At 41.1% G+C, this 12,931-nt stretch overlaps 1 protein-coding gene across 1 annotated transcript in view; it reads right to left on the reverse strand.

Moving 5' to 3' along the window:
- Nucleotides 1-631: 631 nt before the first annotated feature.
- EFCAB5 (EF-hand calcium binding domain 5) overlaps nucleotides 632-12,931 on the reverse strand; it is a 135,378-nt gene continuing 123,078 nt past the window's right edge. Inside the window, 6 exon segments of the mRNA XM_053570868.1 lie at nucleotides 632-810; nucleotides 1,530-1,816; nucleotides 3,368-3,621; nucleotides 5,012-5,115; nucleotides 8,672-8,827; nucleotides 11,893-12,121. Coding sequence (XP_053426843.1) covers nucleotides 688-810; nucleotides 1,530-1,816; nucleotides 3,368-3,621; nucleotides 5,012-5,115; nucleotides 8,672-8,827; nucleotides 11,893-12,121 — 1,153 coding nt within the window. The 3' untranslated portion in view covers nucleotides 632-687.

Consider the following 12,931-nt stretch of genomic DNA (forward strand, 5'->3'; position numbering starts at 1 on the left):
TCCTCTGCTCCTATTTGACAACCTTACTGCTCTCCATTTCCAGTGATTCTTGTCCTTAGAGGAGTCTAATATTTTGTTTAGTTCTTTATTGAAACTAAAGATCATAATAGCCTTTTTGCTTAATGTTCCTATCCTCACTGTAACCCCTATTTGCTTTTGTTTAAATGAATAATGCACATGTAGTTAGTAAGTGGGAGATGTGCTTTTGAATTCTCATATGTGTGGAACAGACATTGACTTTGGAGAATGATTTGAAGAATTATAGACAGTGTCCCTCCTTTCACAAGGAACTTTTGTAAAAGAACTCCTGTAACTTTTGTAAAAACTGAATTTATGGGCTCAGCACCCGTAGCATAGTGGTTACGACACCGGCCACATACACCAAGGCTGGGGGGTTTGAACCCAGCCCAGGCCACCTAAACAACAATGACAACTGCAACAAAAAAATAGCTGGGTGTTGTGGCGGGTGCCGTTAGTCCCAGCTACTTGGGAGACTGAGGCAAGAGAATCGCTTAAGCCCAAGAGTTGGAGGTTGCTGTGAGCTGTGATGCCACGGCACTCTACCAAGGGCGTCATAGTGAGACTCTGTCTCAAAAAAAAAAAAAAAAACCTAAATTTGTGAGCCACTTGCTTTATTCTAACAAAATCTCTTAATTGCAATTGTGTTTTATTGCTATCAGTATAGATTTAGGGTATAATTAAGGGAAATTTACCTCTGATAAGTTCATCAATGAGCTTTAAATTGACTTGCTCAAGCTCAGAAGTTGGATCAAAGGTACAGATACTTTCAATTAAATATCTGTCAACATACTGCAAACAAAGAACAAAAGAAAAGTTATGAGATCATCAGCAAGTAGAAATATAGTACCCAGTTCATCAATCTACATAATTTCATTTATATAGATTTTAAAATAGGCAAAACCAACCTATGGTGTTAAAAGTCAACATATGGCTACCCTTGGGATGTGTGTGTGTGGGGGTGCCGGGGTAAGGCAGAAGGGTAAAAAGGTGAGCTTTGGGGGATGCCAAAGGTGAGCTTTGGGGGATGCCACTAATGTTCTGTATCTTGATCCACGTCTGGTTACATGAATGTGTTCATTGTGTGAAAATTCTTGCATTTGTACACTTATGATTTGTGCAATTATGATTTGTACAGCTAAATCAGTATAGGTTGTTCATCAATAAAAATAAAAAAATAAAACTTATGGCCAGGTACGGTGGCTTATGTCTAAAATCCTAGCACTCTAGGAAGCCAAAGCAGGAGGATCATTTGAGCTCAGGAGTTCGTGACCAGCCTGAGCAAGAAAGAGACCCCCATCTCTACTTAAAAATAGAAAAATAAGCTGGGCACGGTGACAGGTCTGTAGTCCTAGCTACTTGGGAGGCTGAGGCAGGAGGATAATGAACACAGGACTATGAGCTTGCTGTGGCCTAGGCCGATGCCATGGCACGCTAATCCAGGCAACAGAGTGAGACTGTTTCAAAAACTCAATCAATCAATCAATGAAAAAAAAAAAAAAACAACTTACAAATTGACACTTCTCCCAATCTCCAAAGTCACTTGAAAATTCCAGCTTTGGATGAAAGAACAAAATAACGGCCTTCAGGATGTTATGCACTAGGTTTATGTTGATTCTTGACTGGATGTATTCGCTGTCTGTAGTAGACATTGGCCCTCCTGCACGACTGTAATTATAGAGCAACAGTGACACAAAGTCTGAGGTCCTGAGTAGCTGGAGACTTTCCTGCAGCTCCTGCAGCATGGTGCGGAAGAAGATAATTCCTGCCCGCTGGACTTCCCCTACATTTTCAATCTCTGGAATAAAAAGATGACATCTCATATTGCTTGCTGTCACTTACATCATTTTGTCATAAGATTCTGTGCACATGATAGTAAACCTTTTTTTTTTCTCCCCCGGAAAAAGAAGACCATATCCTATGTTTTTTTTTTGTTTGTTTGTTTTTGTTTTTTTTATTGTTGGGGATTCATTGACATATCCTATGGTTTTAAACAATCTTAGTTTCTTTAGCCAGGAAAGCAAAAGAACTCAATGGAATTACCAGTAAAGCTCAAAGGAAGAAGCCTTGAAAAAAAGATAAAAAAGTTGTGTGTTAGAATTAGACCTTAGTTTAAAAATACGCTGTCTCTGCTGTTAGTTCTATTGTCTCTCTGAATACCCTTCTCTTCTGGGAGAATGGGCTAATCCCCACTTCCCTGGTGAGCTGTGGGAATTCAGTGAGATAATATATGTAAAAGTGATTAGTTTCAGGCCTTACACATAGCAAACGAACACTCAAAAGGCATGAATTTTCTTCTTTCTTCAAATCCCACTCTATTGTAATGGCTAGAAATCTCCCAGCTTAATCCCACATGATGTTACTCCTCTAATTCTGGTCACTTCATTTTAGGGACCCAAAGGTTTCTATGCCTTCTTTCCTCCTTACTCTCCGAGCTGTTATTGTGCTAAAAATAGCCTAGTGGATGTGGAAGCATAAAAATTGGGATTTTGGCTCTGCCTTTAGCTTGCTAATAGGCATTGGATAATCCACTTCACTTCTGTGGGCTTTAGCTTCTTTAACTGTAAAATAAGGTGTTCTGGTTAGTTAATGCTGTGTAACCTTGTGAAAGTTTGCACCCCAACCTAGGTCCAAATCTATCCTTCACTATTTGGTAATTGTGTGCTTTGGGTCAAGTTCTTTACTTTTTCAGAATTTCATTTGCCTCACCTGTAAAATGGGATATCACCATTCACCTCACAGGGTTATGGTAAGGATTAAATAAAATTATATATATTATATATAGTTGCCCTTGATAGAGTCCCGTGGCATCGCAGCTCACAGCAACCTCAAACTCTTGGGCTCCTGCCTCAGGAAACTCCAATTCTCCTGCCTCAGTCTCCCCAAGTAGCTGGGACAATAGGTGCCTGCCACAATTCTGGGCTATTTTTAGAGATCGGGTCTCCCTCTGGCTCAGGCTGGTCTCACATGAACTCAAGCAATCTACCCTCCCTGGCCTCCCAGAGTGCTGGGATTACAGGCGTGAGCCACCAAGCCCAACCCTGAAATAATATATTTAACATTCTTGACATATCATGGGACATTTAATAAACTGTAGTTCTATCTTCCCTTGTGAATCCTTCTAGTTCTAAAACTGTATGATTCCAACCAAGAGTACGTGATTCCATGCTCTTTGTTTTAATCTACAGACAATGTTCATTAGCCTAAAACTGCATTAGGGAATTCATTTCACACGGAAAGATCGGTATATTACAACCATTTTAGAAAATGTATACTTCATTGCACTGTCTGTAATCTCCCCCAAACCTATAAAACCCATGAACCCAGACTGTTGCTGCATTCACAATACCTAAGACATATTTTTTCGTTATCTCTCCAGAGAATTCGCCAAGTATTTCATAGCAGGCAGCTTGGATCACCTTCACCATTTTCTGCAGATCTTTATATTCTTGATACAACAACATTCTATTTCTGCCAATGTTAACATCCAGGACTCCCAGAGCCTCTCCTGTTCGCTCACGGAGTGGAATTACTATGTGGGTTTCTCCACTGGCAGAGGCCAAAACAACTTCTGAACTGTCTGCACACTTGAAGAGGAAATCCCTGAAACCCAAACCAAGTAAGCACACAGGATATTAAATGTCAGCCTGTTCACAACATTCCAGCCAAACATACTGAATCACTCTCTCTTGTGCCTACCTCACGGCTGCCTGGAACACTCCACACCTTGATTTCTCAGGGCTCTGTCCCTCAGCCCACTCAGGTCTCTGCTCAAACAACCCCTTGGCAGAGAAGCCCTCCCTGACTACCGTTTGCTAACTATCCCTTTCTGCTGCTAAGTTACCACTTTATGTCTTCATGATATCTATAACAGTAAAGACTCATCACAGCAAACTTTCCAGGCATAATAATAAAGCCATTACTGGTTAAAAGACTTCCTCCAAAGGTATTTGCTCTGAGTTATACACAGGAATCCAGGGTTATGAGTTTGGATGTTCCAAGGACTCCTATAAAACTCTTGACCACCCCAAGGAATAAACTATGAAGGAAAGAGCTTGACGCTGAAGGAGCAGTCTGGTATTGGGTCAAACTAAAGTTTAATTAACATATGTAATTAAATGTCCAATTAGCCTGCTAGTGGAAGATTACTAGGTTAATAGGTGTGTTTTCAGTTAAGACCTGTTTTGCATCTGTCCAGAGGTTGGTAGTGTTCCTTGCATTCCACAGGGGAGAGCCGTTCTAAGTAATCTACAACCAGCTACTTGTTAAATACAACATTCTCTGCCTTCTCTTCAACTTTGCTCCTGACTGTGTTCTTTAAGTAAAAATAAAACAAACAAAAAGCCCCACCATAGTCACAGGCTAGCTAACATTAAAAGATGAGCTCTAATAAGTGAGTGATGTGGATGTATAATTCACACTTCATAAATCTGCTTCAGTAAGAGACTTGAGACTTTTACTGAATTCCATGTTTATAAACACTTTAAAAACATTTTTTTTTTTTTTTTTGTGGAGACAGAGTCTCACTTTATGGCCCTCGGTAGAGTGCCATGGCATCACACAGCTCACAGCAACCTCCAACTCCTGGGCTTAAGCGATTCTCTTGCCTCAGCCTCTCGAGCAGCTGGGACTACAGGCACCCGCCACAACGCCCGGCTATTTTTTGGTTGCAGTTCAGCCGGGGCCGGGTTTGAACCCGCCACCCTCGGTATATGGGGCCGGCACTTTACCGACTGAGCCACAGGCGCCGCCCAACTTTAAAAACATTTTTAAAAACACTATCATGCTTTAAAACATGCCATTTTAGTATAAAATACCAGTGACATTTATTTTAAAAAGGATTTCAAGGAAGAAGAGATAATATGTTTAAGAAATTTTTCTTTAAAAGCTAATCAGGCATGTGTACTAGTAAGAGACAGAGGTTGTGTTGTTCAGTCTATAATCCACACTAGGTTGTGTACTGGCAGTCAAACAAAACGGACATGTCTCATACCTGAAGATGCATGACTTCCTGAAAATGGTAGGGGGATTTGTGTGGATTTCTGTTAGACCCTGCTTCCCTGTAACCATCATGTTCCGTAAAACATAGTCTGAATCCTTGAAAAGAGGGAGAAATTTCATTAGAAAGGCGTAACTAGACCTCATATTTCCATTGAAGCTTTGAGACAGATAAATAGAAAAAAATTAGGACAGTTTACATGACTTCTAGCTTTAAAGACAGTGACATTTTACTTAGTACCATTAAGAAACTGGGAATTCCACATAAAACATTTTTCAAAAAAATAAAAAAATTTTAAAGCACAAACTTATTTTATATAAATGTGACAAAACTGTGTTTATATTATTTTTCTGATGTTAAAAGTGTACTGTAGGCTGGGCGTGGTGGCTTGCTCCTGTAATCCTAGCACTGTGGGAGGCTGAGGCAGGTGGATTGCTTGAGCTCAGGAGTTAAAGACCAGCCTGAGCAAGAGTGACCCATCTTTACTAAAAATAGAAAAACTAGCTGGATGTCATGGTAGACGCCTGTAGTGCCAGCTACTCTAGAGGCTGAGAATCTCTTGAGCCCAAGAGTTTGAGGTTGCTGTGAGCTATGACACCACAGCCCTCTACCCAGGGCAACAGAGTGAGACTCTGGCTCACACCTATAATCCTAGCACTCTGGGAGGCTGAGGCCAGTGGATCACCTGAGCTCCGGAGTTCAAAATCAGCCTGAGCTGAGCAAGAGTGAGACCCTGTCTCTACTAAAAATAGAAAAAGAAAAAACTGGCCAAGCATTGTTGCGGGTGCCTGTAGTCCCAGCTACTCTAGTAAAGTAGCTGAGTAGCTGGGACTACAGGTGCCCACCACAGCGCCGGGCTATTTTTTAGAGACAGTGTCTTGCTCTTGCTCAGGCTGGTCTTGAACTCCTGAGCTCAAACAATCCACCCACCTCAGCCTCCCCGAGTGCTAAGATTACAGCATGAGCCACCACACCTGGCCTTGATATTGATTCTCCTCCTATTTCACTAAACCCTCTTTTTCATTCTCCTTCCTCCCTCTTTAGCTCCCTTACTTCTAAGAGATTTTCAAACTGTAGGGCATAACCTACATACCGGCTGTGAAAATATTTTAATGAGTGTTGATCAATTTTTTTTGTTTTTTGGTAGAGACTAGTTTATTTCCTTTTTTCTTTTTGAGACAGAGACTCAAGCTGTTGCCCTAGATAGAGTCATAGCTCACAGCAACCTCCAACTCGGACTCAAGCAATCCTCTTGCCTCAGTTTTTCTATTTTTAGTAAGACAGGGGTCTTGCTTTTTGCTCAGGCTGGTCTCGAACTCTGGAGCTCAAGAAATCCACCCGCCTTGGCCTCCCAGAGTGCTAGGATTACAGGCATGAGCCACCACGCCCAGCCTGAGATTAGTTTATTTCTAAGAAAGCAATATTAACATGTTCTGTAAAATGCACTAAACTATAGGACAGAGAAATTCAGTTGGGAGAAATAATGAGGGTAGGGGGTTTATGGATAATTCCTTTAAAAACTAATTCTTGGAATAAAAAGGAAACTGTGATAAAATAATCTGTAGGGTCTGTATAATGACTGGTGCTTGGGAGATGAACTGCTTTCTATCTATACTCTGTGACCTTAAGTGTTCTCCCCAATTTTTTCTTTCTTTCTTTTTTAAGACAGTTGTCCTGGGTAGTGTGATATGACATCATAGCTCACAGCAACCTCAAACACTTGGGCTCAAGAGACTCTCTTGCCTCACTCTATTGCTGGTGGTAGAGTGTAGCGCCTGTCATCACAGCTTCCTGCAACCTCAAATTCCTGGGCTCAAGCAGTCCTCCTGCCTCAGCATATAGAGTACCTGAGACCACAGGCATGGATCACTTTGCCTAGCTAATTTTTATATTTTTTACAGAGACAGGTTCTGGCTATGTTGCTCAGGCTAGTCTACCAAACTATTTTTTTTTTTTGAGACAGAGCCTCAAGCTGTCACCCTGGGTAGAGTGCTGTGGCATCACAGCTCACAGCAACCTCCAACTCTTGGGCACAAGCGATTCTCTTGCCTTAGCCTCCCAAGTAGCTGGGACTACAGGCACCCACCACAATGCCCGGCTATTTCCTGTCTCACTTGTCTCCCTCCTATCTCATTCTCCCTCAGGTTGGTCTCAAAGGATCCTCCTGCCCTGGCTTCTCAGAGGCCAATTTAATTTTCTTTATAACTTTGGTGCTAGATAATTGTACATTTTTATGCAGCTAATGTACCAACCTTCCCATAATTGTTCCATCTTAGCTATCTGTCCCAGACCAAGATTGTAAATTTTCTCTCAACACACATTCTTAGCTATTTTATAAAGATTAAAGTCATTTCTCAAGGTCAGATCTGTGACTCACGCCTATAATCCTAGCATTCTGGGAGGCTGAGGCTGGTGGATTGCCTAAGCTTCAGAGTTTGAGACTAGCCTGAGCTGGAGTCTCTAAAAATAGCTGGTCATTGTGGTGGGTGCCTGTAGTCCCAGCTACTAGGGAGGCTAAGGCAAGAGGATCACTTGTGCCCAAGAGTTTGAGGTTGCTGTGAGCTATGATGCTATAGCACTCTACTGAGGGTGACAGAGTGAGACTCTGTCTGAAAAAAAAAAAAAAAAAAGCCTCTGATGCTGTGACTTAAGATAGCAAACCAGGCACACATGTTAGCCATTTGTTTTTCTTACAACCAAAGGAAAATAAAAGACTGAGGTCTTGGTTTTCTTACCAGCTGTTATTTGTCCTTAGTAAGTAGAGACCTCGGATCTTTGGACCAAGCCCTGTGCATTTCAAAGCTAGCAATGGAATGTAAAATTGCCAGATCCCTGACTCCTCTCTTGTCCCCCCATCCCTGAGGGATCACAGCCAGAAAGGGTTCTCTGTTCTTAGGGCAGATTATATTGGGCCCACTTGGATAATCCAGGATAATCCAGCTTCTCCGTCTCAAATTCCTTAATTTTAACCACATCTGCAAAGTCCCTTTTGCCATGTAAAGTAACATTTTCACAGTTCCAAGGATTAGGAAACAGACATCTTTGGGGGAAGGGCATTATTCTACCTACCACAGTTACCTATTTAATAAAGACAATACTCCAAAGAAATAGACATAAGTGATTCCGGTGATAAACTAAAATGGCCCAAGTTCCATACCTAAGAAAATTTGAATTTCCCCATTTATGGTTATTGGCATCTGAGCAAGCATTTTTTCCTCTGTGACTCCATATTTATAAGAACATAGGTACGAAGTAAGGTGAGGTATCTTAGGATCTACTTTACAATTCTTATCAGTCAGGGTGTCAGAAGGAAACAGATGGCGTGCGAGAGCTGGCTAATTTAAGGGGTGCTTAATAGAGACTATTTATAAGGTCTGGGCACTGTTTAGAATCCTGGACTAGTGATAATTAAGGGGCAAAAGGAGGAAGCAATTACTAGAACCTGGAGAGGACAGCTGTAGGGAGAAGACAGCCTTCCTAAGGCAGTTTGGGGTAGATTCTGGTCACAGCCACAGTTCTTGAGTTGGGGTCATGGGAAATAGAACCCCAGTTATCCTAATAGCGAATTAATATAGTTTTAAAACATTATCAAGATTATAACATCTGGAAACTCTGCTATTTCCGAGAGGTCTAAGACTGCTGAGCCTTGCCCACCTGGTTTGGGCTCGGCTCTACAAAGTAAGTAGTGATGGAGGTGATGCTGGATGTGATGTTATTGTAGAGCCAGCCGATGCCGGTGATCACGATGTGCAGAATGTGCTCCCGGCTGTGGACAAAGTGGTAGGCAGTGCTAAAGACACCGGCAACCCCCTGTTGGAACAGAAAATTCAAATTGTCTTTTTTTTTTTTTAAGTAGAGAACTAACTAGTAATACACTAATTGGATGATCGTCTTAAGTATAATCTTCTTCCTACAAATTATTATCAGTTTTTAAAAGGCAGTGTTCCAGATACTATGAGAAAAGGATTAAGACATCAAAGGTAGAAAGAGATTTTTATGCTTTCTAATTATCTAGTGAAATTTGTGATTTGTTCTATCAGAGAATAACAAGATATTTTTTCTTTGTTTTTTTTTTCTTTTTTGAGAAAGAGTCTCACTCTGTTGCCCTGGGTAGTGTGCCCTGATGTCATAGCTCACAGCAACCTCAAACTATTGGGCTTGAGAAATCCTCTTGCCTCAGCCTTCTGAGTAGTCAGGACTACAGGCACCTGCCACAATGCCTGGCTAGGTTTTTTTCTATTTTTAGTAGAGATGGAGGTCTTTCTCTTGCTCAGGCTGGTTTTGAACTCCTGAGCTCAAGCAATCTACCCACCTAGGCCTCCCAGAGTGCTCGGATTGCAGGCGTGAGCCACCGTGCTCAGCCAAGATACTCTTTGAAATGAGAAAAACAAGCTTAAAAGCTAAGAACCAATGCCAGCCTTGTGCAGATGGATAGGAACTTCCCTGATCGGATGTGAGTGTTAATGTCTGCATCTATACGTGACTACTGTCACTGGTTCACAGTATAGGACATGTTTGGTTCCAAGGCTTGCAACATGCTAGATTACACAGTTCTCCAGCAGGCATGAAGAGACTGAGAAGGGATGGAAAATCCTTAGAATCCATCTGTGGGCTTGTCAAAAAAAACCCCAGGAAACATAAATTCTTAAAAATTATATGCATTTCTCTCCCTTTTAAAAAAATTTCATATTAATACGAGGGTACAAACCATTAGGTTACAATGTTTGCACTTATTAGGTAAAGTTCCAGTTGTGTCCTGTACCCAGGAAATGTGCCATATACCCTTACATTGTGCCCATTAGGTGGGAACACACCAATCTCCCTTCCTCCTCCCCTTTCCCCTCTCTCCTCCCCCCCAACTTGAGTTTTTCATTTATATGCATTTTATATTAGGATTCAAGTTTTTCAATTATATGCATTTTATATTAGGATCCATCTAAGGGCAACTCAGGAGCCCTTTATCTCCAAGGGCTAGAGAGACAATTTATAATTCATTTTGACAAATTCTCTAACAAGACTGTATATAGTTCACCAACTGAGAACTCCATACTGCTGCATTTTACTTCTTTTTTTTTTTTTTTTGAGATAGAGTCTCACTTTGTTGCCCTTGGTACAGTGCTATGGCGTCACAGCTCACAGCAACCTCAGACTCTTGGGCTTAAGTGATTCTTCTGCCTCAGCCTCCCAAGTAGCTGGGACTACAGGCACCCGCCACAATGCCCTGCTATGTTTTGTTGTGGTTGTCATTGTTGTTTAGCTGGCCCAGGCCAGGTTCGAACCTGCCAGTCTCAGTGTATGTGGCTGGCTCTGTAACCTATGGGCGCCAAGCCTGCATTTTACTTTTTTTTTTTTGAGATAGAGTCTCACTTTGTCGCCCTTGGTAGAGTGCTATGGCATCACAGCTCACAGCAACCTCAGACTCTTGGGCTTAAGTGATTCTTCTGCCTCAGCCTCCCAAGTAGCTGGGACTACAGGTGCCTGCCACAAGGCACGGCTATTTTTTTTTTGTTGCAGTTTGGCCGGGGCTGGGTTTGAACCTGCCACCCTCGATATATGGGGCCGGCGCCCTGCTCGCTGAGCCACAGGCGCCGCCCTGCATTTTACTTTTTAATAACTTCGCATCATTTTTATGCCAGATTAGAATTAATTTTACTATTAAAAAGAGGTCCAGAGAAAGAGTCTACCATTTTCCTTAGTTATCTAACCAGTAAGTGGAAAGAGAAAATGAAAAATAATGGTAGATAAATGGTAAATGTTACATAAACATAATAAATGAAGATTTGTTCCCCCAAAGCTTATGGGGGAACAAATGAGAAGGGTATGGCAAGTTCCTGACTTGCTGCTACAGCCCACAGTCCCACAGTTTGAAGGCTTTCGATCTTCCTCCATTATACTTTTTACCCATAAAATTCAATTAGAATGCTTGTAGGAATGGTCTCGCTATTTTATAGCCTTAAAAGTGCCTGTCAGCTCAGTGCCCGGAGCTCAGCGGTTAGGGCATCAGCCACATACACTGGGGCTGGTGGGTTCCAACAACAATGACAACAACAACAACAAAATAGCCCAGTGTTGTGGTGGGTGCTGGTAGTCCCAGATACTGGGAGGCTGATGAAAGAGAATCACTTAAGCTCAAGAGTTTGAGGTTGCTATGAGCTGGGATGCCATGGCACTCTACCGAGGGCGACAACTTGAGACTCTGCCTCCAAAAAAAAAAAGAAGTGCCTGTCGTTTTTGTAATATAATTTGAAAACACAAATACTCAAGAAAGACTTATGCTTTTTTCTGTATTCTTCTTCAAAAACTATAACACTGAAATCAAGAGCTATGGGGATGCACATCAACTTTAGCGCCATTTATGGAAGGAACAAAGGATTTCTAGGTACCACTATTAATGAGACACAACTATGTCTCTTTTAAAAGTTCACTCCTAATAAATATAAAAAAAAAAAATAAAAGTTCACTCCTGGGTGGCGCCTGTGGCTCAAGGAGTAGGGCACCAGTTCCATATGCCAGAGGTGGCGGGTTCAAACCTAGCCCTGGCCAAAAACCAAAAAAAATAAATAAAAAAAAAAAGTTCGCTCCTACTTTTCAGGTCTTAGTCAGTGGTCTAACAGTTGTGTTTTTGTTTTACAGAACAAAATTCTATTTCTGTGATCAATGCTATCAGACACATTTCAACAATCTTCACAGGGAAACTAATTATTTTCATAAGTAATGGGTAAACTCTCCAAAGACTGAAATGTACACGCAGAGAACTGGAGCAAGTAGGATGACCTTGTCTATATATATTGCTTTACTCTCATCTGGTTTCAGGTTTCACTTGCTGGTATCAGAGACACCATCCTACCATTGCTCTCAAGACATCTATGAGTTACCTGATAGAATCGAATCTCATGAGGTAGGAAGATACTTATTTCACGGGGATCTTTAAGAGTGTCAACAGCCAAGACCCCAAAGATCCTCATATATGTATCCTGAAGAGGCAGGGCCAGGAATGAGCCATTACAATCATTCTTCTGACGGGACTCGTTCCAGAAGAAGATGTTCCCATGGTACTGAACTTGGGGAACGTGAATTGGCTTCCCTTCATCCACTACTGTAAAACTGAGGAAAAAGAAGATGAGGATAGGAGAAGGGCCCAGGAGGCAGATTTAGATTAAACCATGGTGGAAACTAGATTGAGTCTCCATTCACAATCATTGGCATTAAATGTCAGAGAAGTCAACTCAGATGAGATTACCAGTTTGAAGGGTCTGACTTGAAAGATTTTTAAAAATAAGCTTACATCTAAAAAAAAAAATAAGCTTACATCTTTATACATATACATATATATTTATATATCTTTATATATATAAAAATAATAAATAAGTTTGTATTCCTGAATTTATATTAAAAATTTAGACAAATGAAAACTGAAATAAAAGATTGACACCTTACTGGATTTGATGTATTATAACATTTTTCTGTTCTGTTTTAATCTTTTTTTTTTTAAGCCAGTCAAATTTAGTAGTGGAGGGTTGTATACCAACTTTAGTGACACTAATGTTAATAAATTCTGATAACCCTCTACCATCAGACCCCCCCCAAAATAATAATAATAATAATAATAATAAACAAGCTTAGATCTTTACAGAGAGAACATATGCACAGAAAGGAGGCTGGAGACGTAACTTACAGAGCAGGCAGAAATAATTGAGCTGATACTGTGAAGCAGAATCCCTATGTTCATTATTATGTGGCAAATTATTGCCAAAGGTTGAGCTGTAGAATGCCCAGGTGAAATCATCCCGGGCTGGATGTCCATCAGCTCCTACTGTAGAAGCATTGGTGACTTGAGGCATTTCTCCTTTGACAGCTAACGAGGATTTGGATGCTAGTTTACTTCAGAATTTTTTTCAGAAGAATGAAAACCAA

The sequence above is a fragment of the Nycticebus coucang genome, chromosome 18 (genome assembly GCF_027406575.1).
Source record: "Nycticebus coucang isolate mNycCou1 chromosome 18, mNycCou1.pri, whole genome shotgun sequence".
Taxonomy (NCBI): Eukaryota; Metazoa; Chordata; class Mammalia; order Primates; family Lorisidae; genus Nycticebus; species Nycticebus coucang.